Below are 22,727 nucleotides of genomic sequence, written 5' to 3'. Positions count from 1 at the left end.
TGTTTCAGATTCTGTGTCTCCCTCTCTCTATACCCCTTCCCTGCTTGCTCTGCGTCTCTCTTGCTCTCAAAAACAATAAACATTAAAAAATTAAAAAAAATAAAGTAAGCAGAGGAGAAACAAGTAGGGAAGTCCAGCAGAAAATCAGAGATGTCATTTTGGAAGCCCAGGAAAGAGACCCAGACAGGAGACTTACTCTTACAAGGCAGCTACACAGGGATGACGATTGGTGCTGGGGGCTTGGGTGGTGCCTTCTGAGAAAAGAATACCAGGGACAACAGGGGGGATGCAGGACGAGGGCCAGGGCATATTTGTTCTCTTACCCTGGCCTGAAATGAATGGAGCTTTCAAAGTCTTCCCTCACCCCTCCTTTTTCACAGTGGAAAGAGTATTTGGAAATCCTTACCATAACACTCTTTATAATCTAATTTAAATAAGCCAGCCACAAAGTTGAAGACAGAATTTGGGACACAGCTGCAGTAGTAACTTCCAATTTCATTTCTGCAGTAGGATTTCTTCTTGCACTTTGCCAGACCAGTCTCACACTCATCGATATCTGCAAGTCGAGAGGAAACATCACTTTTTTGTTCTCAAACTATACCATCCTCCCTTGTACATGGAGTCTCAGCTACCCAGCATCATTTATAAACAACACCTGTTCTTGGATAAGATGACTCAGTATCATAGAGGTGATAGTTCTTCTCAAGTGGATTTATAAATTAACTAGTGAAAAGCATCTAGCCGGACTTTAAGGAGCAAGACAGTGGATACAATCATGCAAGAATAGCCAGAAAAGCTCTGCAGTGAGGATTTGCCCTGCTAGATGCTAAAATACACTTTAAAGCCTCAATAGAACGAGTGCTGGTGCCTGAACCAAGAAGTAGGCTAGTGGAATGGACAAAAGCCCAGCAACAGACACTAGTGCATATGGAGCTTTGATGATGGTGGTATGTCAAAACACTGAAGGAAGGTTGAGTGGTTCTTTCAATGCTTGGATCACACAGTTTGCTATATCAACTTAAAACACACAGCAAGGAGCAAGGGGAAAGAGATAGGGCAGGTGCACATGCCTTTAAGAAATGGTACAAGTGAAGCATAAGGCTCACCTTTTGCTACCTAAGTCCTGGCACGTGCAATATTCACACATCCTGCATCTATCTGCCACATCTATCTGACGGACCAGAGTTGCGACTCAAGCAAAGGGACTCACAGATGGAAGGTGCCCTGAGCCAATCAATGACTCACACTTGTTCCCTCTGTGGGAAGGACTCAGGACAAGCACACTTAGCCAAAAGCTGCAACTTGCTATTAGTCTATTATGGGTTTTATTGGTCTAGGGGTGTGTGTGTTGGGTAGAAGGTACATGGACCAGAATGGTTATCACTAATGAGTAACTGAGTTAAGACCTCATAAATATTAAGTGCTTGTGTATATTTTGTTTATATTGTACATCTTGGGCATCAAATGCCTCTTATTTATGTGCTATGAACATTTAGCACCTATGTACTTTGAGTATATTTATTATTTCATGAATACTGTTGTTCTCTCCATTCCATTCTATGTTTAACACACACGTTCTACCCACTAACTACTTACAGCTATTTTTTTAAGTGTTTTTATTTTTGAGAGAGAGAGCATGAGCAGGGAAGGGGCAGAGAGACGGAGACAGAGGATCCAAAGCTCACTCAGCACTGACAGCAGAGAGCCTGACGTGGGGTTCGAACCCACGAACCATGAGATCATGACCTGAGCCAAAGTCAGATGTTCAACCAACTGACCCACCCAGGCACCCCACTACTTATACCTATTTTTACACATCTTATGCATTTTACATATCCCATTGGATTTTTTCTGTCTTCTGCCGCAGAACCAAATAGTCTCAAACAGTCTAACAAGTGCACATTTTACCTTTGTACATTTCCCTTCTTTAAACGGGGTTCCCCTTCATCCTGGTTCTGGGTCTTATTAAAAAATAAGATAGGGGCGCCTGGGTGGCTCAGTCGGTTAAGTGTCTGACTTCGGCTCAGGTCATGATCTCGCAGTCTGTGGGTTCGAGCCCCGCGTCAGGCTCTGTGCTGACAGCTCAGAGCCTGGAGCCTGCTTCGGATTCTGTGTCTCCCTCTCTCTCTGACCCTCCCCCATTCATGCTCTGTCTCTCTCTGTCTCAAAAATAAATAAACATTAAAAAAAAATTAAAAAAAAAAAAAAGATAAAATGAGACCTGGGTCTCATACAATTCTTAAGAATAAACTCTAAGTGGATCAGAGATTCAAATGTAAAAATGGAGCCATACAAATACTAGAATTAAACAGAGGTGAATTCTTTGATCTCAGTGTAGGGGAAAACATTGTAATGAAGACTTAAGTTCCTTAGTAAATTTGCCTATATAATTTTTTTAAATTAGTTGCATGGCTAAATAAAATACATAAACAAAGTCTAAAGACAATTGACAAACACAGAGAAAATATTCTCCATGTATACTACTGACAAGGGACCCAGATCTCTAACCTATAAAGAAATAAAAAATTGGGAGAAAAAGAAACACTCAGTAAAAAATATAGGGGAAAGACATGAACAGAAATTCAGAAAGAAGATACAAAAATGATCCTCTAACATAAAATGTTCAAGATTGTTCATAATTAGGGGCACCTGGTTGGCTCTTGATCTCAGGGCTGTGAGTTCAAGCCCTACATTGAGCATAGAGATGACTTTAAAAATTGTATCATAATTAGAGATGACCGTGAAAAATCTACTGAGATACCATTTCTCACCTAGCATACTGGCAATGCATTCTGAAAACATGTTCTGTCGGCAAGATGGTGGGGAGACAGGTGCTTTCATGCAATGGTGGTGGGAATGTCAATTGGTACAACTCTCCTGGAATTAAATTTGGGGTAGCTAATCAAGGTACATATGGACTTACCTCTTAACTAAGCCACCTCACCTCCAGGACTCTACCCTGAAGACACATCTCCCACAAATATTGGAAAGAGCCTAAGTGTTCAACTAAAATGCCCTCACACACAGAAGAGGGTTGAAGAAACTATGGTTTACCCACACAGCTACGTAAAAGAGTGGGGAATAGCTCTACATGAATTGGAGTAATTTCTAGGATATACTGTTAATCAAGAAAAAAGAGCAAAGTGCAAAAGGGCATCTCTGGTGTCCTACCAAATGTGTCAAAGTCGTGGAAGATGAGAAAAGGCCAAATATCTGTCACAGATTGCTGTCTCAGGAGCATGGCAACTAAATAGGATCCTGAAATGGTTCTTGAAGCAGGAAAAAAGGACAATGAAAGAAAAATTGGTGAAACTGGTAAAAAAAAAAAAAAAAAAGTCTGTGGTTTATTTAACACGATTAGACCAGTATTAATTCCCTGGTTTTCATCATTGTAGTATGGTCATATTGTTAGCTGACCTTAGGGGAATTGGGCAAAGGGTAATACAGAATTCCCTGAGCTGTTTTAAAAAGCTTTAAAAATAGATACATCCAATGTTTTATGATTCCACTTATAGAAGGTCCCTAGTGGAGTCAAATTAATGGAGACAGAAAGTATGATCATGGGAGCCTGGGGAAGGAGAACGGGAAGTTAATGTTCAGTGGGGACAGAGTTTCAGTTTTGCAAGATGAAAAAAGTCCTGGAGATGGAGGGTAGGGATCGTTGCACAACATTGTGAATATACTTAATTTCAGTGAACTGTACACTTAAGAATAGTTATAGTGATTCTCACCTGTCAGAATGGCTAAAATTAACACAGGAAACAACAGATGTTGGCAAGGATGCAGAAAGGGGAACACTCTTACACTGTTGGTGGGGATGCAAACTGGTGCAGCCACTCTGGAAAACACTGTGGAGGTTCCTCAAAAAGTTAAAAGTAGAATTATCCTATGAACCAGCAATTACACTACTATTTACCCAAAGGAAACAAAAGTGCTGATTCAAAGGGGCACACGCATCCTGATATTTGTAACAGCATTATCTATAATAGCCAAGCTAGGGAAAGAGCCCAAATGTCCTCAGCTGATGGAGGGATAGAGAAGATGTGATATCTATATCTATATCTATATCTATATCTATATCTATATCTATATCATATCTATCTATATGATATATATGTATATATATATAATTATGCTAAGTGAAATAAGTCAGAGAAAGACAAATACCGTATGATTTCAGTCATATGTATAATTTAAGAAACAAAACAGATGAACATAGGGGAAAAAAGGAGAGGCAAACCATAAAACACACTCTTAATGACAGAGAATAAATTGAGTGTTGGTGGAGGGAGGGGGGTTGGGGGATGGGCTAAATGGGTGATGGGGATTAAGGAGGGCACTTGTTGGGATGAGCCCTGGGTTTTGTATGTAAGTGATCAATCACTAAATCCTACACCTGAAACTGATATACTATATGCCAACTAACTGGAATTTACATACAAATTTGAAGTAAAGAAAAAAACATACCAAAACAAAAAATGTTTCACAAGTAAAAAAAAATAGTTACAATGATAAATTTTGTTGTATTTTACAATTAAAAAAAATAATTTAAATAAATAAATCCAGTATTGTCTGATTTCACTCACAGGAGGTCCCTAGAGGAGTCCCATCCACAGAGACAGAGAGTAGATGGTGGGAGCCAGGGGTGGGGGAGGGGGTGGGGAGTCTGTGTTTCATGGGAACGGAATCTCGGTTTGGGAAGATGAACAGGTTCTAGGGATGGACAGTGGGGATGGTTGCGCAACAATATGCATGTATTTAATGCTTCTGAAAGATACACCCCAAAATGGTTAAAATGGTACATTTTACATTGCATATATTTTGCCACAATAAAATAGAGTAAATCCTAAGTAGTCTACCATGGTTCGCTTTGCCTTCTGAATTTACACAACTCCACCAAGCCGTTATCCATCTCTACCGGTCAGATATTCAGGAGTGGTTTTTGTCTTTGGTGTACTCAAATAGACCTTTAGAATTTGTGGAAATGAGAAAGGCTTATTTAGGCTGGAGCAGAAGGGAGTAGTGAAAAGGGAAACTGAAATACTAAGCTGGGGCCAGATCATGGAAGATATTGTCAAGATAGTAAGTTGTTCATTTGTTCTCTTGGACTACACATTTTTATTGGGTCTCTGTTATGTGACATTATTCTCTGTCCTCAGCATACAGCAATGAACAAAACAGACACAGTCCCCACCCCTATGGATTCTCAGACAAACAAAAACCAGTGCTTGAAACATCAAGGGTCCTGGGAACTCTACCTTCCTCTAAAGAAAAACATGAAGCCAGCCTCAGAGAGAGTGAAGGGGACACAAAGGGTAGGGACTTCTCTAGGGGCACTGAGACAGCCCTGACATTTCCATCCTGTAGCACGACTTCATCTTTACGTCACTGGCACACCCATAGAACACATGCCCCTGCCTCGTCCAGGGATTCCAGGATGATGTGGGTTCCATCATTACCTTCACACTTCTCATGGGGCTCAATGTACTTCCTCCCAGACACGGACTGAAATCCATCTTTACAAGCACAGTGGGTACTGTTGGAGCAGCTGGCATTTTCAGGGCACTTGGGACAGAGACCTGCAGAGAACACAGGATCATTCCATTCATGTACTCATTCATTCAAGAAATATTCCTTAAGCCCTTACGATGTCTCAGATGCTGTGGTCAGCAGAATAGCGCTGTTAGCCTCCATTGCCCACCCCTCCTACTGCTGAACACAGATGCTTGCAGTGTCTGCCCCACACACATCCAGCCTCAGCCACCAGCATCACTTATGCTCAACAGAACTTCCCACTGTCAGCACCTGAGTCTCTCTACCTGAGGGCTTTCTCTGGCCACCAGAGTCCTCTGTGCTCACAAGGCAGGATAGCAATGGAGCAGATCCCTCAATCAATGACTGACATGAGTCAGGGTGTTTAAAAAAAGGTGGGGGGGGGTGCCTGGGTGGCTTAGTCTGTTGAGCATCCAATTTTGGCTCAGGTCATGATCTCACAGTTCATGAGTTCAAGCCCCGCATCAGGCCTCATGCTGATGGCACAGAGCCTGCTTGGGATTCTCTCTCTCTCTCTCTCTCTCTCTCTCTCTCTCTCTCTCTCCCCCTCTCTGCCCCTCCCCTGCTCATGCTCTCTCTCTCTCTCTCTCCCTCCCTCTCTGCCCCTCCCCTGCTCATGCTCTCTCTCAAAAATAATAATTAAAAAATTTATAGAATTACCATATGATACAGCAATTCTGTTTTTAGGTATATATCCCAAAGAACTGAAAGAAGGGGTTTGAAGAGATATTTGCACACTTGTGTTCATAGCTGCATTATTCACAGTAGCCAAAAGGTGGAAACACCCCACGAGTCCACTGACAGATGAATAAACACCATGTGGCCCATCCATACAATGGAATGTTATTCAGCTTTAAGAAAGAAGGAAATTCCAACACCTGCTACAACATGAGTGAGCTCTGAAGACATTACGGTGGGTAAATAAAGCAGTCATCAAAGGATGACTACTGTTTGATGCTACATACAGGAGGTCCCTAGAGGAGTCGAATTCCTAAAGACAGAAAGCACATGGTGGATCCTGGGGCTGGTGGGAAGGCAAATGGGGAATTGTTCAATGGGGAAGAGTTTCAGAAGAGGAAAAATGTTCTGGAGGTGGTTGGTGGGGATGGTTAGACAACAGTGTAAATGTGTTTGATGTCACTGAGCTGCACACTTTAAAATGATCATGATGGTGAATTTTATGTTATGTATATTTTACCACAAGTTTAAGAAGATAACAGCTTCCTTGCTCATCAAGGGGAATAACGCTGGGGTGTAGACTCCTTAGTACATCCCAGCTCCCATTGTTACATGTAACCTGCTTGACAATGGATCCTTATGGCTCCTCGCCTTCCCAGGTAATTTCCCACTCCCACCTGGCACTTCCTAGAATCACCTCTGGTGAGGGAACAAGCTGATAGGCCACTGCAACCCTCACCTCCCCACCAGGTGCAATATATGTGTGATATTCCTCTGGCTCTCCTGGGTGCCCAAGAACAAAGGGAAGGGGGAAAACACAGGGTTAATTAATAGAGACCATAGTCCTGCAGGACCTAAGTCTCCACCACCCCTCCATAGTGATGTGGGAAACAAAGGCAGAAGGAAATGGCAGATACAACTAAATTTCCTTATAATCTGCAGCCCATTGACAAATACTTGAGGAGGCGGGCAGAGTAAAATGTTTCTACAGGAACTCCTTACTGTCTTAATGCTAATGATTTGCTAGAGGGAAAAACAACCCTAGCCTGACAATAGCTAGGCCTCCAGTATCCTGTGAGTCTTCTTAGGAAATATGAAAATCTCACTAGAAACTTCCCCTGGATTAGACCTCCTACAACCCCAACGTATATAACCAGTTTCTCCTCATGGTCCCGGGGCAGCTCTTCCTGCCCAGGGGTCCTGTCCCCATGGTTCAATAAAATCACCTTTTTGCAACAAAGATGTCTTCAAGAATTCTTTCTTGGTCGTAGGCTCCAGACCCCATGAACTATCACCCCCAAACTCATCAACCTCCCAGATAAATGACTTGTTCTCAGGTCCTTTTCTCAGGGTGTGCTTCTGGAGGGACGCAACCCAGGACATGGGGAAAAGCAAAAGTATCTCCTGCCATGACTTGGACACAGGCTCTGGGAAAGAAAGGGCACAGTCCACCATCCACCAGCTGTGCGACCTTGAGCCAGCTACTTCTCCAGAGGGCCACTGGTCAAGTGAGGATACGGTCAGGACCTTCTCTGTAGGAATGTCAGGATTGCATGGGATCAGTGTGCAATTTGCTTAGCATTGAGCCTGGTGCAAAGCACGAGTTACATAAATGGCGATGATGATGCAAAGGCGGGGGGCAGTCCTTGGGAGCTGCAGGCAAAAGGAAGAAGGCAGCAGGGATTTATGTGGTCTCCCTTGAAAAGGGCTCCTTCCCCCTCCTTGAGGCAGGTCGCAGACCCTAATTTCCGTTCCCTGGAATTTGGCAATGAGTAAGCTCACCTTCAGAATTTTTGACATGTGATCCTGACAGAGCCAGCAGGACAGTGAGACCTGGAACAGAGAGAGGGGGACAGTTCAGCTTGGCTGAAGCCCAATGGGGATAGGGCCGGGCATACCCTGCTGACTTTATTGCAGATTCTTCCAGGCAGATTACAAAAGTGAGGGTCAGGGAGGGCATCATATACTAGTGAAGCGGGCCAGGGCCATCTGATTGCAGCTGTAAGAGGGTCTACACCCAGTTTCAATGTGCGAAAGTTTGTGTGGGGGGTGGGGGGTGTTTCCCACACCAGCAATCAGTGCTCTGACACCAGCTAGGTGTCCTACAATTCAGCTCAACTTCTGCACCATCTACCCAGAGACAGCATCAGATCCCACAGGTTAAGGGCTTGCTCCCACAAGCCTGCCCCCCCCCCCCCCCCCCCCCCCGCCTTCAGAAGCCGTAGAAAGCCTAAGTTGTCACCTCCCTCTCCTGCTGCATTAATGCGCTGGAGCAGCTCAGAGAAACATTGCAGTTACTAGACTGCTGACCTGTTAGGAAAAGGTATCACGCAGGAACACTGGATGGAGGAGGGATGGGGCAAGATAACAGGGGAAGGGCGCAGAGCCTCCTTGCCCTCTCCGGGAGGCCACTCTCCGCAGACCAGCTTCACCAGCCCCAGCAGCCTCTCGGGTCTTAGGGAGACTTCCTCACACAGGCAAGATTGATTAGACCCTTGACCCTCGGCTGGCTACCCACCCTCCAGCTCTTCGCCCCTCCCCGAAAATCAGGAGGTGGGGCTGAAAGGGCTAGCCTGCTGATTACGTGATTGGCTCCCCGGCCCCGGCCCCGCCCCACCCTCCCCGCCCCCGCCCCGCTCCCCGCCCCCGCCCCGCCCCCAGCCCTAGCCCCGCCCTGCCGTGAGTTACCCAAATCACCTTATTACCATAACAGAAGACACGTGTTTCATCACGCTCCTCAGGGAAATTCCCAAGTGGGGACAAAGCCCAAAGACGTATATCTCATTATAAATCACAATATCATTAGCTGTGCGTCCCGATTTCTGAAAAGTCAGCGGCTCATAAAGCTTTTCTCCAAGCGTAGCACCGAAAGGCCAACTGCCAAACTCCTTTCCACATGCAACAGTGCACCTAGACCTGTCTAGACCTCTAGCCCCACACTGTCCGAGGGAGATATAATGTGAGCCACGTGGGTCCTTTTAAATTTGCTAGTAGCTGCGTTTTAAAGGCTGAGAAAAACAGGTGAAATTAATTTTATTATTGTGTTTGACCCAATAGTCAAGATGTGATCATTTCAACCCGCAATCCAGATGTGGCAAATTATTCATAAAGTGTTTTGCATTCTTTCCTGCGTGTAAGATAGTCTTTGAGACCAAAGATGCATTTCGCACGTGGGGCCAATCTCCATTCAGGCTGGCCTGTTCTCTAGTGCTCAAGACCAACGCGTGCCTGGTGGCTATGGCAGAACACAGCCCAGGTCTAACTCCTAGTAACCAGTGCTTTCTCTGGAGTAAGAGGGGATCTGAATAGCACAGACCATAAGAAGCCTCAAAGTCCAAGACTGTGGGAAGTTTGGAATGGATGAGCATGTTTGGGGCATGGTCCATTTTGAGGATGACTTAAAAATATCTCCCACATTTTTAGATGAAGCTTTATATGAAAGTTGGGGTGGCTCAGTCAGTTAAGCAACCGACTTCAGGCTCAGGTCATGATCTCGTGGCTTGTGGGTTCGAGCCCCGCATCGGGCTCTGTGCTGACAGCTCGGAGCCTGGAGCCTGCTTCAGACTGTGTCTCCCTCTCTCTCTGGCCCTCCCTTACTCATGCTCTGTCTCTTTCTCTCTCTCAAGAATAAATAAACGTTAAAAAAAAATTTTTTTTTTTAAAGTTGGGGATGAATTTAGAAATGCAGAGGGGCGCCTGGGTGGCGCAGTCGGTTAAGCGTCCGACTTCAGCCAGGTCACGATCTCGCGGTCCGTGAGTTCGAGCCCCGCGTCAGTCTCGGGGCTGATGGCTCGGAGCCTGGAGCCTGTTTCCGATTCTGTGTCTCCCTCTCTCTCTCTGCCCCTCCCCCGTTCATGCTCTGTCTCTCTCTGTCCCAAAAATAAATAAAAACATTGAAAAAAAATTAAAAAAAAAAAAAAGAAATGCAGAAAGCTTTCCACATGTTTCCTAATATCACTCCCTCAAGGTACATATAGGTGGCAAATAACCAGGCACTTGAAAAATGTTTTTTCTTGGATTTTTTTTCTCTTTCCTCACAAGCAGGCTGTGCTGGGATCCTTTGCTAAAATCTGGAGGCATTGGCTTTCACAGCTAACACCAGCCCCCAGGTGGTTTAAGTATGACAAGTAAGATGGAAGTAATTTGAATTTGTACCACACGGACGGGGGAAGAGTAAGAAATCTGCCCGTGGCCCGTTTGGATGATCACAAAATGAGACAGATCTCTTGGACAAGATAAGGCTCTTTCTGCCTCCTCTGTAATATTTACTATGCTTCATATTATGGGTACTGACAAAAACATGACCTTTAAGGATTCATGATAACAGGCTGAATCATATGACATGGCCATTTCTATAAAAAAAAAAAAAAAAAAAAAAGCCCAAATACCAGCAATATCCTTGTGAATGCTTTCTTCACAAAAAAGAAATATTACTTGGTCCCTATGGGGCAGGGGTCAGCAGACTATGGCCCACAGGTCAAATTCAGACCACTGCTCGTTTTTGTATGGCCTGTGAGCTAGGAATGGTTTTTACAGTTCTTACATGGTCAATATAAATCAAGTTTTATTGGAACACAGCCATGCCCATCAGTTGGAGGAAGGCTTGGGCGTACTCTTGTATGGCAGTGCAGAGTTGAGGAGTTCAGAGGGAGACCACATGGCCCACAAAGCTGAGAACAGTAATTATCTAGCCCTTGATAGAAAAAGTTTGCCCACTCCTGACATATACTGGACATCACATGCTTGCTAATAAGATCGTTTAACAAGCCTGGTTTAACCCATACCTTGCAGATTCAAAATCCCAGAGCAGAAGGGTAGGTATAGGCCCAGGTCATTGTACTAAACTACAGTGGTCCAACCCCGGACCCTCTTGGTGGTTGATCACTATAGCAGACCCGTGAAGTGTCCCCCTATAGTCTTCCCCTGAAAAGGCTCCTATCCATACAGATAACTTACTCTTTCAGTAGGAGAGCATTTTCTGCAGCCTGTGGGGGACAAGCCCCAAATGTTCAGAAGTTATGCTGGAGTGGCTATCTAGCTGTGAGAGATGAGGACCAAGGGTGTATAGCCCAGTCTCTTTGCCCTGCTAAGGCACGTTAGGTATTCCCTCTTGGGGGCTCCCCAGCAGTGTTGAATGGCAGTTACCCACAGAGGTAACTCATTGTTAACATATCCTTCATCTGCTCTTGTCTCTGTCCCATCTGGCATCCTCCACTCCCGCCTGTGTGCCTCCTGGGATCCCTTCCCAAGTGAACTACTTACATCCAAGTCTTTGTCTTAGTTATGCTCGGGGAGAGCAACTAAGAGACTCAGTGTGAGAGTTTCGAATAGGACTGGCTCACACAGTCATTTCTGCACAAAGTGACAAATTTGGGGGAGCAACCCAAACTGGGATATCAGGGTCATGGGGAGAAGAGAGAATTCTTTGTTGCACTCACCTGAGAGCAGGGGCAGACACCTGCTTCCCATAGCACTGCGATATCAGAAGCAACAATTGAGAAGCACTCTCAAACAGGACGTGCCAAGGGTTCCTGGAATGAATAAACCCCATGAAAGTCAATTTCGGATGGTCACAGACTTCAGGGGCCAGGTGGCCAATGCTTCTCAAAACATTTTGATTTCTGCCTTTTTTTTTCTTTTTTAAATTTTAATTAGTTAACATACACTGCAATATTGGTTTCAGGAGTAGAACTCAGTGATTCATCACTTACATACAACACCCAGTGCTCATCCCAACAAGTGCCCTCCTTAATCCCCATCACCTATCTAGCCCATCCCCCACCCACCTCCTTCCATCAACCCTCAGTTTGTTCTCTATTGCTAAGAGTCAATTATGGTTTGTTTCCCTCTCTCCTCTTCCCCACCTCCCCTTCCCATATGTTCATCTGTTTTGTTTCTTAAATTCCACATATAACTGAAATCCTATGGTATTTGTCTTTCTCTGATTGACTTATTTCACTTAGCATAATACATTCTAGCTCCGTGTGTGTTGTTGCAAATGGCAAACTTTCATTCTTTTTGATGAATATATTTACACTATATCTTCTTTATCCATTCATCAGTCAATGGGCATTGGGCTCTTTCCATCATTGGGCTATTGTTGACGGTGCTGCCATAAACATCAGGGTGCACGTTCCCCTTCAAATCTGTACTTGGTGTCCTTTGGGTAAATACCTCGTAGTGCAATTGCTGGACTGTGGTAGTGGTTATGGTGATGATGGTGGTGGTGATGACAATGGTAGTGATGGAGGTCTCCCATGTCTCTTTCCTGACACCAATTATAACCACGACTTTGTGTGTTAAGGATTGATCCATTATCAAGAGGCGTTGAGAATTCACAGGGTCCTGTGAAGCTCCCCCAGGAACAAAGTAGTGGCCTCAGAAGGCCCCTTTCAGAAAAAAGTCTTAGTCCCGATGGCTTGAACAGGCTAGTCACACATTATGTGCTGGCATCTAGCATGCAAGTCAAATTTTGCTGCACATACTTCTGTTAGCCTTCTATTCTCACGTCCCCAAAACATTTATGGAACTTCTGTGGTGGGCTAAGTCCCTTACTAAGTGTTTTGACACTATTGTTTCATTGAAAGCTCACAACCACCTTGTGATGTAGATCATATAATATCTTCCCACTCTTCCAGTGATGAAATTGAGGCTTGAAGAGAGTCTGTCACCTGCTCCAGGTGGCACTGCTAGCACAATGCAAAGCTAAGACTTGGAAAAGTCAGTCTGAGTCCAAAACCCACATATAAAGTGCAGTGAGATACTAAGCCTCAGCATTTCCTAGGTGCAAAACATGTAATATAAATAAGCAAGGCCATTTTGGGGAAGCAAGGAGGAGTGTGGAGAACTGAAGATTCTGGGCTCTATCTAAAGACATTCAATTCTACTTTTTCCCTAATTGCAGAACCAGTGGGCCACCAGCTTTTAATATCTGCAATGGACAAATCGTATAATTGCAAGTCAAATTCTGTACCTGGGAATCTTGGAGGACTTATACTTGTAATCTCCTGGATGCTTTCCCTTCTCTCAACATCCATTTCCTTTATTTGATTCATGGCTCTCTTCCCTTCCAAAAACCTACTTCCAAAATATACTGTGGAAACTCTTTGTGTGAAGAAACTATGTCTACGGGCACCTAGCAGGTTCAGTTAGTAGAGCATGTGACTCTTGATGTCAGGGTTGTGAGTTCAAGCGCCATGTTGGGCATAGAGCTTACTTTCTAAAAAACTAAAAAAAAAATCATGTCTAGATGAGGATAATTCTTTTCTGAGGCCTCTTTTGAAACTGGTTTAACTAAAGTGAGCATTTTATGTGAAAGAGGTGATCATGTTTTTCAGAACCACTGAAACCTTTAGCAATGCTGATTTGGTCTTTTGGGTCTTCTTTTAAATGTTTATTTATTTTTGAGAGAGAGAAAGAGAGCACGAGCCAGGGAGGGACAGAGCGAGAGGGGGAAGAGAGGATCCAAAGCAGGCTCTGCGCTCATAGCAGTAAGTGCAATGTGGAGCTCGAACTCATAAACCATGAGATTATGACCTGCGCTGAAGTCAGATGCTCAAACAACTGAGCCATGCAGGGGCCCCTCTTTTGGGCTTTTTAAGATCACCTTACTGAGGTATGATTGGCATGTGAACAGCTGTACATGTTTAATGTGTGCAACTCAATGAGTTTGGGCTTAAGTATATATCCATGAAACCATTACCACCATCAAGGCCATAAAGATATCAATCACCTCCCAGAGTTTCCTCCTGCCCCTTTGTGGTTATTTGTGTGTGTTTATGTGTATGCACACATACATGTGTGATACAAACACTTAACATAAGATCTATCCCCTCAGCATATTGTAAGTATACAATACTGTTGTTAGCTATGGGCGCCATGTTGCATAGTATATCTCCAGAACTTATCATCTTGCATAACTGAAATTTTGTACCCATTGACCATCACTTCTCATTTCCCCCATCCCCTAACCCCTGGCAACCACCGTTCTACCCTCTGCTTCTATGGATTTGAGTATTGTAACTCCTACATGTAATGGAGATCATACAGTATTTGTCTTTCTGTGGCTGGCTTTTTTTTTTTTTTTTTTACGTACCTAGAATGCTAACTCGGAGAGATTTTTTACCATAACCCACTATAAGAAATACATTTTCATTAGAGAGAGAGAGAGAGGGCAAACTGAACCAAGTTTCACAAATTAACATGCTACATTTGATATTTTATAATTATAGTCCCTTGCATTCCTTTTAAAATGCTGGTTATAATACCCACTAAGTTGGTTTCATGACCCTGCCCCCCTCCAGTGGGTCACAAACAGCTGGAAAAACACTGGCCTGTACAGTGAGTCACTTGGCCGTGAACGAAATAGACAATCCTTTGACAGTGAGCCTTGCATTTAATTGTGCTGATGTGTTTATCGTGGAGGTGAGGCGTGGGGAGTGACAAAGCTTGTTAATTCACTATGTGACCTCAGTAAACATATTCATCTTTCTGGGTCTTGTTTTCTTCATTTTCAGTAACAAATTGGTTATATGCTACGTCTGCTTCAGGCTCGTTTCTTGAAACTTTATTACAGACATACCTCAGAGATATTGCAGAGTGGGTTCCAGACCCCCTCAATATAGTGAGTCAAATAAATGTTTTGGTTTCCCAGTGCATATAAAAATATGTGTACATTATACTGTAACCTATTACATAATGCAATAGCATTATATCCATATAAAATGTACATCCGTTACAGAAACATCGCTTTATTGCTGAAAAATGCTAACAACCATCTGAGCTTTCAAGAGTCATATTAGTGATCACAAATCACCAAACAAACATAATAATAATGAAAAATTTGAAACACTGCTGGAATTACCAAAGTGTGACACAGAGACACGAAGTGAGCAAATGCTGTCCAACAAATAGTGCCAATAGATTTCTTGATACAAACCTACAAGTTGTAAAAAAAAAAAATGCTGTATTTGCAAAGTGCAATTAAGCAAAGTGCAGTAAAATAAGGTATGCCTGGATTTTAATTCACCTGAAGCCCCTTAATATATAATTCATCATCTGTCGAGAGCACCGAGGCATTTCAGTATGTTCTGCATTACCACGTGTTGCACGACCAGAAGCTAGAAAACGATCCCTACAATAGCAGCTTTCAATAAACAAAGCAACAGGATATAGAACGAGGTCTCCTTGAACATTTCTCCAGTACCAGACATTTTCCTAGACCCAACATAACCTGTGAAACATTTTCTATTTTCTATGGAAAGACACTAATCTGTTCTTACTCACCCACAAGATGAAAAGTTCTTGTTTCTTACCCTGGCAGCTTATCAGAGCTAATGAAGAAGGAAGTACATCGCTTCTTATCTGGAACTCCAATTTCTCAAGGAGTCTCGTGGGTGGATGAGAAGGCTGGGGGTGTTGACTGGGCAGCTTGCATAATGCAGGGTCCCTTAGTTCTCTTTTCATTTGGGTAATTTATTTTTTTTTTAATTTTTTTCAACGTTTTTATTTATTTTTGGGACAGAGAGAGACAGAGCATGAACGGGGGAGGGGCAGAGAGAGAGGGAGACACAGAATCGGAAACAGGCTCCAGGCTCCGAGCCATCAGCCCCGAGACTGACGCGGGGCTCGAACTCACGGACCGCGAGATCGTGACCTGGCTGAAGTCGGACGCTTAACCGACTGCGCCACCCAGGCGCCCCTCATTTGGGTAATTTAAATAGTGCGTTACGTGAGGGTGGATCGTATTGAAGTGTCTCAGAAAATGAGTTTGGAAATGATGATGGTGTTCCATGTGGAAAATCAGGTAATGGAGAGTGGCATCAACTTCCATTCACACCAAGAAAATGGATCCAACTTTGGAGAGGCTTCTTTAATTTGGTGAACTTCTTAGCAAGAGAGAGAAGGCCAGGCTGTGGGAGAGTGTATCCCACTGTGCCAGTGTATCTATGTACCATCCAGTTCCTTATTATGGTGTCACTTCTCAGTTTACCATCTTGGGAAAATGACATACCCATATTCTTGGACTTTGAGATAGGGTCACTCATCCCAATTATACTCATCTACTAGGCTGATGAAAGTCTTGATTGGTCCCACTAGCATGGTGTCCTGAAATTTTCTTCTAGTTCACATCAGAAGAATCTTTCTAAGAGCCAGCACAGGTACAGCAAAAAACAAAAACAAAAACCCTAGTTTAACAAGTCCAAATACACACAAGGAGTAAATCCTTATCTAGTGATTTACTCCTTATCTTGATTTTGTTGCATTTATCAAGTATCACCTTATTATCCCTGACATTTATTTTGTAAATTAATTACAGTCAATGCAGTAAAATATTCAAATAATCACTTAGATATGGTCCACAGGCAGTTAGCCCCTCCATGTAAGACTCAAAATATTTGCACCATGCGATATTGAGAATGTTTCTTTTGAATGACAAATGAAAGAGAGCTTAGGTTTATCACTGTCAGCTGAGCTAACATGAAAAGTATCTGAACGTTAACCTGAAATGCCTGACCCCAAGAGAAGTCCCTGAAATTCTGAGCATTTTAAGTGCTTGCAGCCTGATTCTGCATATGACAATTTGCACAAACATATGCAAGAATACTCCATCTTTGTGCATGGTCCTTCTATGCTGACTCTAGACTTGACTGTGTGGCTGGCTTTAGCCACTGGAACAACAGCCAACAGGATGGAAACAGAGATTTGGAAAGTTCTTGCCTAGTGGGGCTTGCCCTCTGTTGCTGCACTTGATTCCCAAAATCTTAATGTGAAGGAGCCCAAGCTAGTCTACTAGAGGATGAGAGGCCATGAGGAAGAGAGTGAAGGCTCATTAGTTAGCAATCCACCACTCTGGTTGTCAACCTGCCAGTGACAGAAGTAGGAGTAGGGCTATGCTAGATCATCCAGCAACCAGCTGACCCATCAACTGACCACAAATGCATGAAAGAGCTCATCAGAGACCAGTCAGGCTAGACTAGACCAGAAGAAATGTCTAACCAACCTACAAAATCATGAACAAAACAATATGGTTGTTATTTGAAGCAAATGAAATTTGGGGGTGGTTTGTTACACAGCCAAGGCTAACTGATACACTTCACAAAGTGGACTGAAAGAAGTTTTTACACACGTTGTCAGGCATGGTACTGTGTGACTTCACCTTCTAACCACAATTGATGGGACCATCCAGCACCAACAACCTATGAGGTGGCCCAAGCAGAGAAATCTACCTTAGAGTATTTCTCCATATTGAATGCTGACTGGCCAATCCATTCAGCTTCTCTCTTGGAGAGTTTGAATGTGAAGCCCCAGAGAGGGACACAGACAAACGGTAGAGTGGTCCATGAGGTGATGAACAAGCTGGGAAACAACAAAAGCAGAAGCCATCAGACACAAGAATCCATCAATGAACTTCTTTAATCCCTACTTAGGATATCTCAGATTTCCTTGATGGAACAGTAGGTTGTCACCACAACAGAATCCCAGTCTGTTCCACAATCCAATCCAAAGAAGGAAATACCTGGTCTAGGGAACAGTTTGGCAGGGTATGGCTGCTTCTCAAACTTTAACAAGCTCATAACAATTCATTCTGGGTGATTGTGAAAGAATCTGTTCTCCATCCTTCTTCACCCTGCTCTGTGCCCTGAGAGGTTGTCCTGCAGGGACTGAATTACCAGGCTTCCCTTGTGCTCTGTCTCCAACCCAGTTTGACCAATGGTAGCAGTGGAAGGAGAGAATAAGGCTGGAAGAGAGAGAGATGGGAATCTTTATTTTCCAAGCTCCTCCTCTCCTGCAGAGATTGCTCATTAGGGCAATGATTAGATTCTTCTGTCATAGGGTGAGGCGTTTTCCAGATTCTCCATCCCCTTGCCCATTTAAGCCAAGGACTGAAAAGACTTCCCTCCTATTGCTAGCAACTTCTCCCCCCAATCCTTTGTTGGTTTCCTTTAGCTCTGCTGTGACATTTTGATTTGTAATAAGAAATATATATTTGGGCTTCCTCCTGTTTCTGGCACAGAGCTCCTAAAACCCTTGGAATTTCCTGAGCAGTAAAAGCAATGGGAACATCTTTTGTTATATTCGTAGACACTGAAATGGGTGTCTTGTTATTCATGACAAGAACCTTGTCACCACAACTGGGTTTAAGCTAATGAGGTGACTTTTGAAAAGCACCTAAGGATGGGGGCTGGTTGCCAGGGGGAACCCACCAAAATAGAGGGTTGGAATTTTCATTCCCATCCCCCAACCTATTGGGAGGAGAGAGGGGCTGGAGATTGCATTCAACCACCAGCCCGCAACGATTTGATCGAGCATGCTTGTGTAATAAAGCCCTTATAAAAACCCAAAAGGATGGGGTACAAGGAGCTTCCAAGTTAGTGAACACGTGGGGATTTGGGGAGCTTGGTGGTGCACCTGCAGAGGGTGGGGAAACGCTGTATCCCTTCCCCACATCTCACCCTGTGCATCTCTTCTGTCCAGATGCTCCTGAGTTATATCCTTTCATTTTAAAAATTTTTAATGTTTATTTTTGATAGAAATTAACAGTGTGAGCAAGGCAAGGGAGGGGCAGAGAGTGAGGGAGACACAGAATCTGGAGCGGGCTCCAGGCTCTGAGATGTCAGTACAGAGCCTGATGCAGGGGAGGGGGGGGCTTGAACTCATGGACCATGAGACTATGACCTGAGCAGAAGTCGGATGCTTAACCAACTGAGCCACCCAGGGGCCCCTATATCCTCTCATAACGAGCTGGTGATCTAGCAAATACAATGGCTCTACTCATTCTAACCAGAAGCCAAGTCTTTCTTATTAACTGTCTTGCAAGGGGAAGCCACATTTCAAGCAAAGAAGGAAACATCATCCTTTACCAACATGTAGACCTGAAGCACAAAACATTAATGCCACTTCCCCTTTTGCTGCCGTTTAACCACTGCTAGTTTTTTAAAGTCTTTGTTTATTTTTTGTTTTTTTTCTTCATTTAAGCAGTTTTTTAAAGTTTATTTATTTTTGAGGAGAGAGAGAGCAAGCAGGGGAGGGGCAGAGAGAGAGGGAGAGAGAGAACCCCAGCAGGCTCCACACTGTCAGCACAGAGCCTGATGTGGGGCTCAAACCCACTAACCCGTGATATCATGACCTGAGCAGAAATCAAGAGTTGGACCCTTAACTGGCTGAGCCATCCAGGCACCCTGTTTTTTTTTTTTTTTCAATTTAAAGTTTAATTAGCTAACATACAGTGCAATATTGGTTTTAGGAGAATTCAGTAATTCATCACTTATATATACCACCCAGTGCTCTTCAATTTTTTTTTTTTTAAGTAGGCTCCATGCCCAAGGTGGGGCTTGAACTCATGACCCTGAGATTAAGGGTCACATGTTCTTCTGACTGAGCTAGCCAGGCACCCCTTTGTGCCTGTCATTTTATTTTATTTTATTTTTAATTTTTTTTAACTTTTATTTATTTTTGAGACAGAGAGAGACAGAGCATGAACTGGGGAGGAGCAGAGAGAGAGGGAGACACAGAATCTGAAACAGGCTTCGGGCTCTGAGCTGTCAGCACAGAGCCCGACGCGGGGCTCGAACTCACAGACCGTGAGATCATGACCTGAGCCGAAGTCGGATGCCCAACCGACCAAGCCACCCAGGCGCCCCTGTGCCTGTCATTTTAAAACAGTTGTTTCTCTGCAAACTTCCCGTACTTTGAAATGGCGGTAGTCCATAGGAGCGTTGACTGGAAATACAAAACACGGTGAGGCCCTCCACCCTGCAGGAACAGGACACAAGAACCAAGCAGAGCCCAGTGTTTGTGCCGCATCAGAACAGCAGCCTGGACTTAACGCTGAAACAGTTCTGGTCAGCACCTGGTTCCCTGGAAAGCAACCGAACCTTGCCCTTGGAATACGCAGTTGACCTTGGAAACAACACGGCTTTGAACCGCGTGGGTCCATTTACACGCAGATTTTTTTTCTAGATATAAATACAGTACAATACTGTAAATGTATTTTCTTTATGATTTTCTTAATGTTTTCTTTTCTCTAGCTTACTTTATGGTAGGAATGTGGTCTATAATGTATATAACATACAGAATATGTGGTAATCGATTATTTATGTTATCAGGAAGGCTTCCAGTCAACAATAGGCTGTTAATAGTCATGACTTTGAGGAGTCAGAAGATATACACAGATTTTCGACTGCATGGGGGTCAGTGCCCCTAAACCCTGTGTCGAAAGTACTGTTACTTTTGTTTCAAACAAACCTGTCGGGCCAAATGTGCTTGCCACCAGAGATGGTTTAACGTGGCCCTGCAGGGTGGCAGTGACACATTTTGACTGTCGTAAAAGCCCTTGAACTATACGCTTTAAAAAACAGTTGAAATGTGAATTTTACGTTATGTGATTTTAATCTCAATAAAAAATGAAGAAAGGAAGAAATTACTGGTCCCATTCAAGTTTAAACAGGGAACCTGGTTGAACGTGTTTGGATTCTGGCAAAATCATATTCCTACCCATGGATTTGTTGGACCTCATTTTCCATAAAATCCAGACAACACTGGCCTTTTGTCTTATCTTTATGGTGATCATGTGGTGATCACAGTGTGTGGGGAAAGCAGGACGTGCAAACAACGATGAATATTAATTCCCTAAATTTCATAACTGAAGCTTTCTAAATTATTTTATGTGGATCACAGGATAGGCTTTGGAGGCTTCAGAATTACACATGTAAAGCTTTTGAGAAAATTTAAGCATGGACATGGAGTAAGAAATTGTGATTGATGAGACTTAGTGTACCAGCTCATGGAGCTCTGTTCTTCATTCAAGGGACAGACAGCCCATGGTGACCTGCAGGAAAAGAGCTAAGAGAACAAATACTCTGACCTCACTCTCCTCCCTTTTCCTGATATCTGTTGGTGTTTCCCATTGGCTAAAACCAACAGGAAGCCAGTAGCCAAGGAAGTTTATCATTATTTTCCAAAGGCGTCAGCATTCTAGGCAGACAACTGGATGCATTTGGAGGGATCAACAGAAGACATCCAGCCCACTCAGAAAAAATAAAAACTAAAAAATTTGATGCATTGAAAAGATGTCTGCAGTGTGACAAGTGAAAAAAAATAAAGATTTCAAATATTTCACTTTCTCATTTGTTGAATCTCTCCCTGCCATCAGAATGTAAATTCCATGAAAGGAAAGGCAATGTACGTCTTGCTTAGTATCATAGCCCCAGTCTCTAGAGAGTGGAGACTTAATAAATATTTGTAAGATGAATAAATGACATTGCACAAATTCCTTAGCATCTCCAAGACTCCTGAGTTTTCTTATCTATGACTTCTTGGGTGTTTGGGCTGGACGAGACATAGAATTTAGATGCTTTTGGCAAACAATTGGGATATACCATAATAGTACCTCCACAACACCTACCTGTGCGAATGGATATGCATGGAGGTTTTGAGAAGAATCCTCTAGGAGGCAAAAAGAGAGAAGACACATGGGGCGCCTGGGTGGCACAGTCGGTTAAGCGTCCGACTTCAGCCAGGTCACGATCTCGCGGTCCGTGGGTTCGAGCCCCGCGTCGGGCTCTGGGCTGATGGCTCAGAGCCTGGAGCCTGTTTCCGATTCTGTGTCTCCCTCTCTCTCTGCCCCTCCCCCGTTCATGCTCTGTCTCTCTCTGTCCCAAAAATAAATAAATGTTGAAAAAAAAATTAAAAAAAAAAAAGAGAGAAGACACAAAGGTGGAGAGTACTGTGTGTCCAGCAGACCTATGTGGGTACTTGGAGGTCCTTTAAGTGAAGAGATAGAATGAGGCAGCTAGATGGTGCCATGTTTATGGGTCAGAAGTGACTCTGTGCCCAAGTAGAACAGCTCTGGGGCCCAGGAGACAATGACAGCCCCAAGCCGGGGAGAGAATATATGCTTCCTACAGCACAGGTCAGGATGAATCTCAGCATTCTGTGGACTGCACCTGGCACGGGGGTGGATCGCTGTGACGGGCAGAACAGATACTTGGGTAAAGCCTATGAGGAACTTGGACGAGGAGGTCAAAGTAGAGAAAGATGGGAGAAAAACATCCTGAGCAGAGACTAGAAGTCACTTTAGCAGCACCCAAAAACTCCCGAGGAGGAATTTTCTGAGAAATGGGGAAGAGGAAGAAAGACGATCTGTGGTCAAAAAGCTAGATATGTAAACCGAGCCAGCCCATGTTTATAGTACAGGCAGATGCTGCTTGAGAATTTCAAACCGCACAGTTTTATCACAGTTGGAAATTACTTATGAAATAAGGTCATGGAAATGAGACATAACCAAGACTGGGTACTGATTATAAAGTGAGGTAATATTCAGGGAGGAAGGTCTCTCATGCTGTACGTTACAGGATTTCAGAGAGAAAGCATCCCCCCTCCCCAGATAAGCAGTAGAAATGTCTCCTTCTAAAGCTTTTCTTATTTTTTTTTAAAGTTGAAAGCACTTGATATGTTTTGACATATGTGGAAATGTAGACACGATTAAATTCTAG

At 43.7% G+C, this 22,727-nt stretch overlaps 1 protein-coding gene across 2 annotated transcripts in view; it reads right to left on the bottom strand.

The window, feature by feature from the left end:
* Window positions 1–15,535, bottom strand: part of LOC124524611 (adhesion G protein-coupled receptor E4-like) — a 77,427-nt gene extending 61,892 nt beyond the window's left edge. Inside the window, exons 1-5 of one of the 2 annotated variants that reach the window (XM_047096947.1) lie at window positions 15,517–15,535; window positions 11,670–11,762; window positions 8,014–8,064; window positions 5,460–5,579; window positions 407–556 (exon numbers count right to left, since the gene is read on the bottom strand). In XM_047096947.1, the coding sequence (XP_046952903.1) occupies window positions 407–556; window positions 5,460–5,579; window positions 8,014–8,064; window positions 11,670–11,700 (352 nt within the window). In that variant the 5' untranslated portion in view covers window positions 11,701–11,762; window positions 15,517–15,535. Of the gene's footprint in view, window positions 1–406; window positions 557–5,459; window positions 5,580–8,013; window positions 8,065–11,669; window positions 11,919–15,516 lie in introns of those variants that run through there. The other variant, XM_047096948.1, reaches the window with a different exon arrangement.
* Window positions 15,536–22,727: the final 7,192 nt, after the last annotated feature.

The sequence above is a fragment of the Lynx rufus genome, unplaced genomic scaffold, assembly GCF_022079265.1.
Source record: "Lynx rufus isolate CCGP_SWC_20201006 ecotype Redwood Valley unplaced genomic scaffold, mLynRuf1.p SCAF_4, whole genome shotgun sequence".
In the NCBI taxonomy this organism is placed as follows: domain Eukaryota; kingdom Metazoa; phylum Chordata; class Mammalia; order Carnivora; family Felidae; genus Lynx; species Lynx rufus.
The sequence above is the reverse complement of the archived record's forward strand: the minus strand, read 5'-3'. Positions and strand labels throughout refer to the sequence as shown.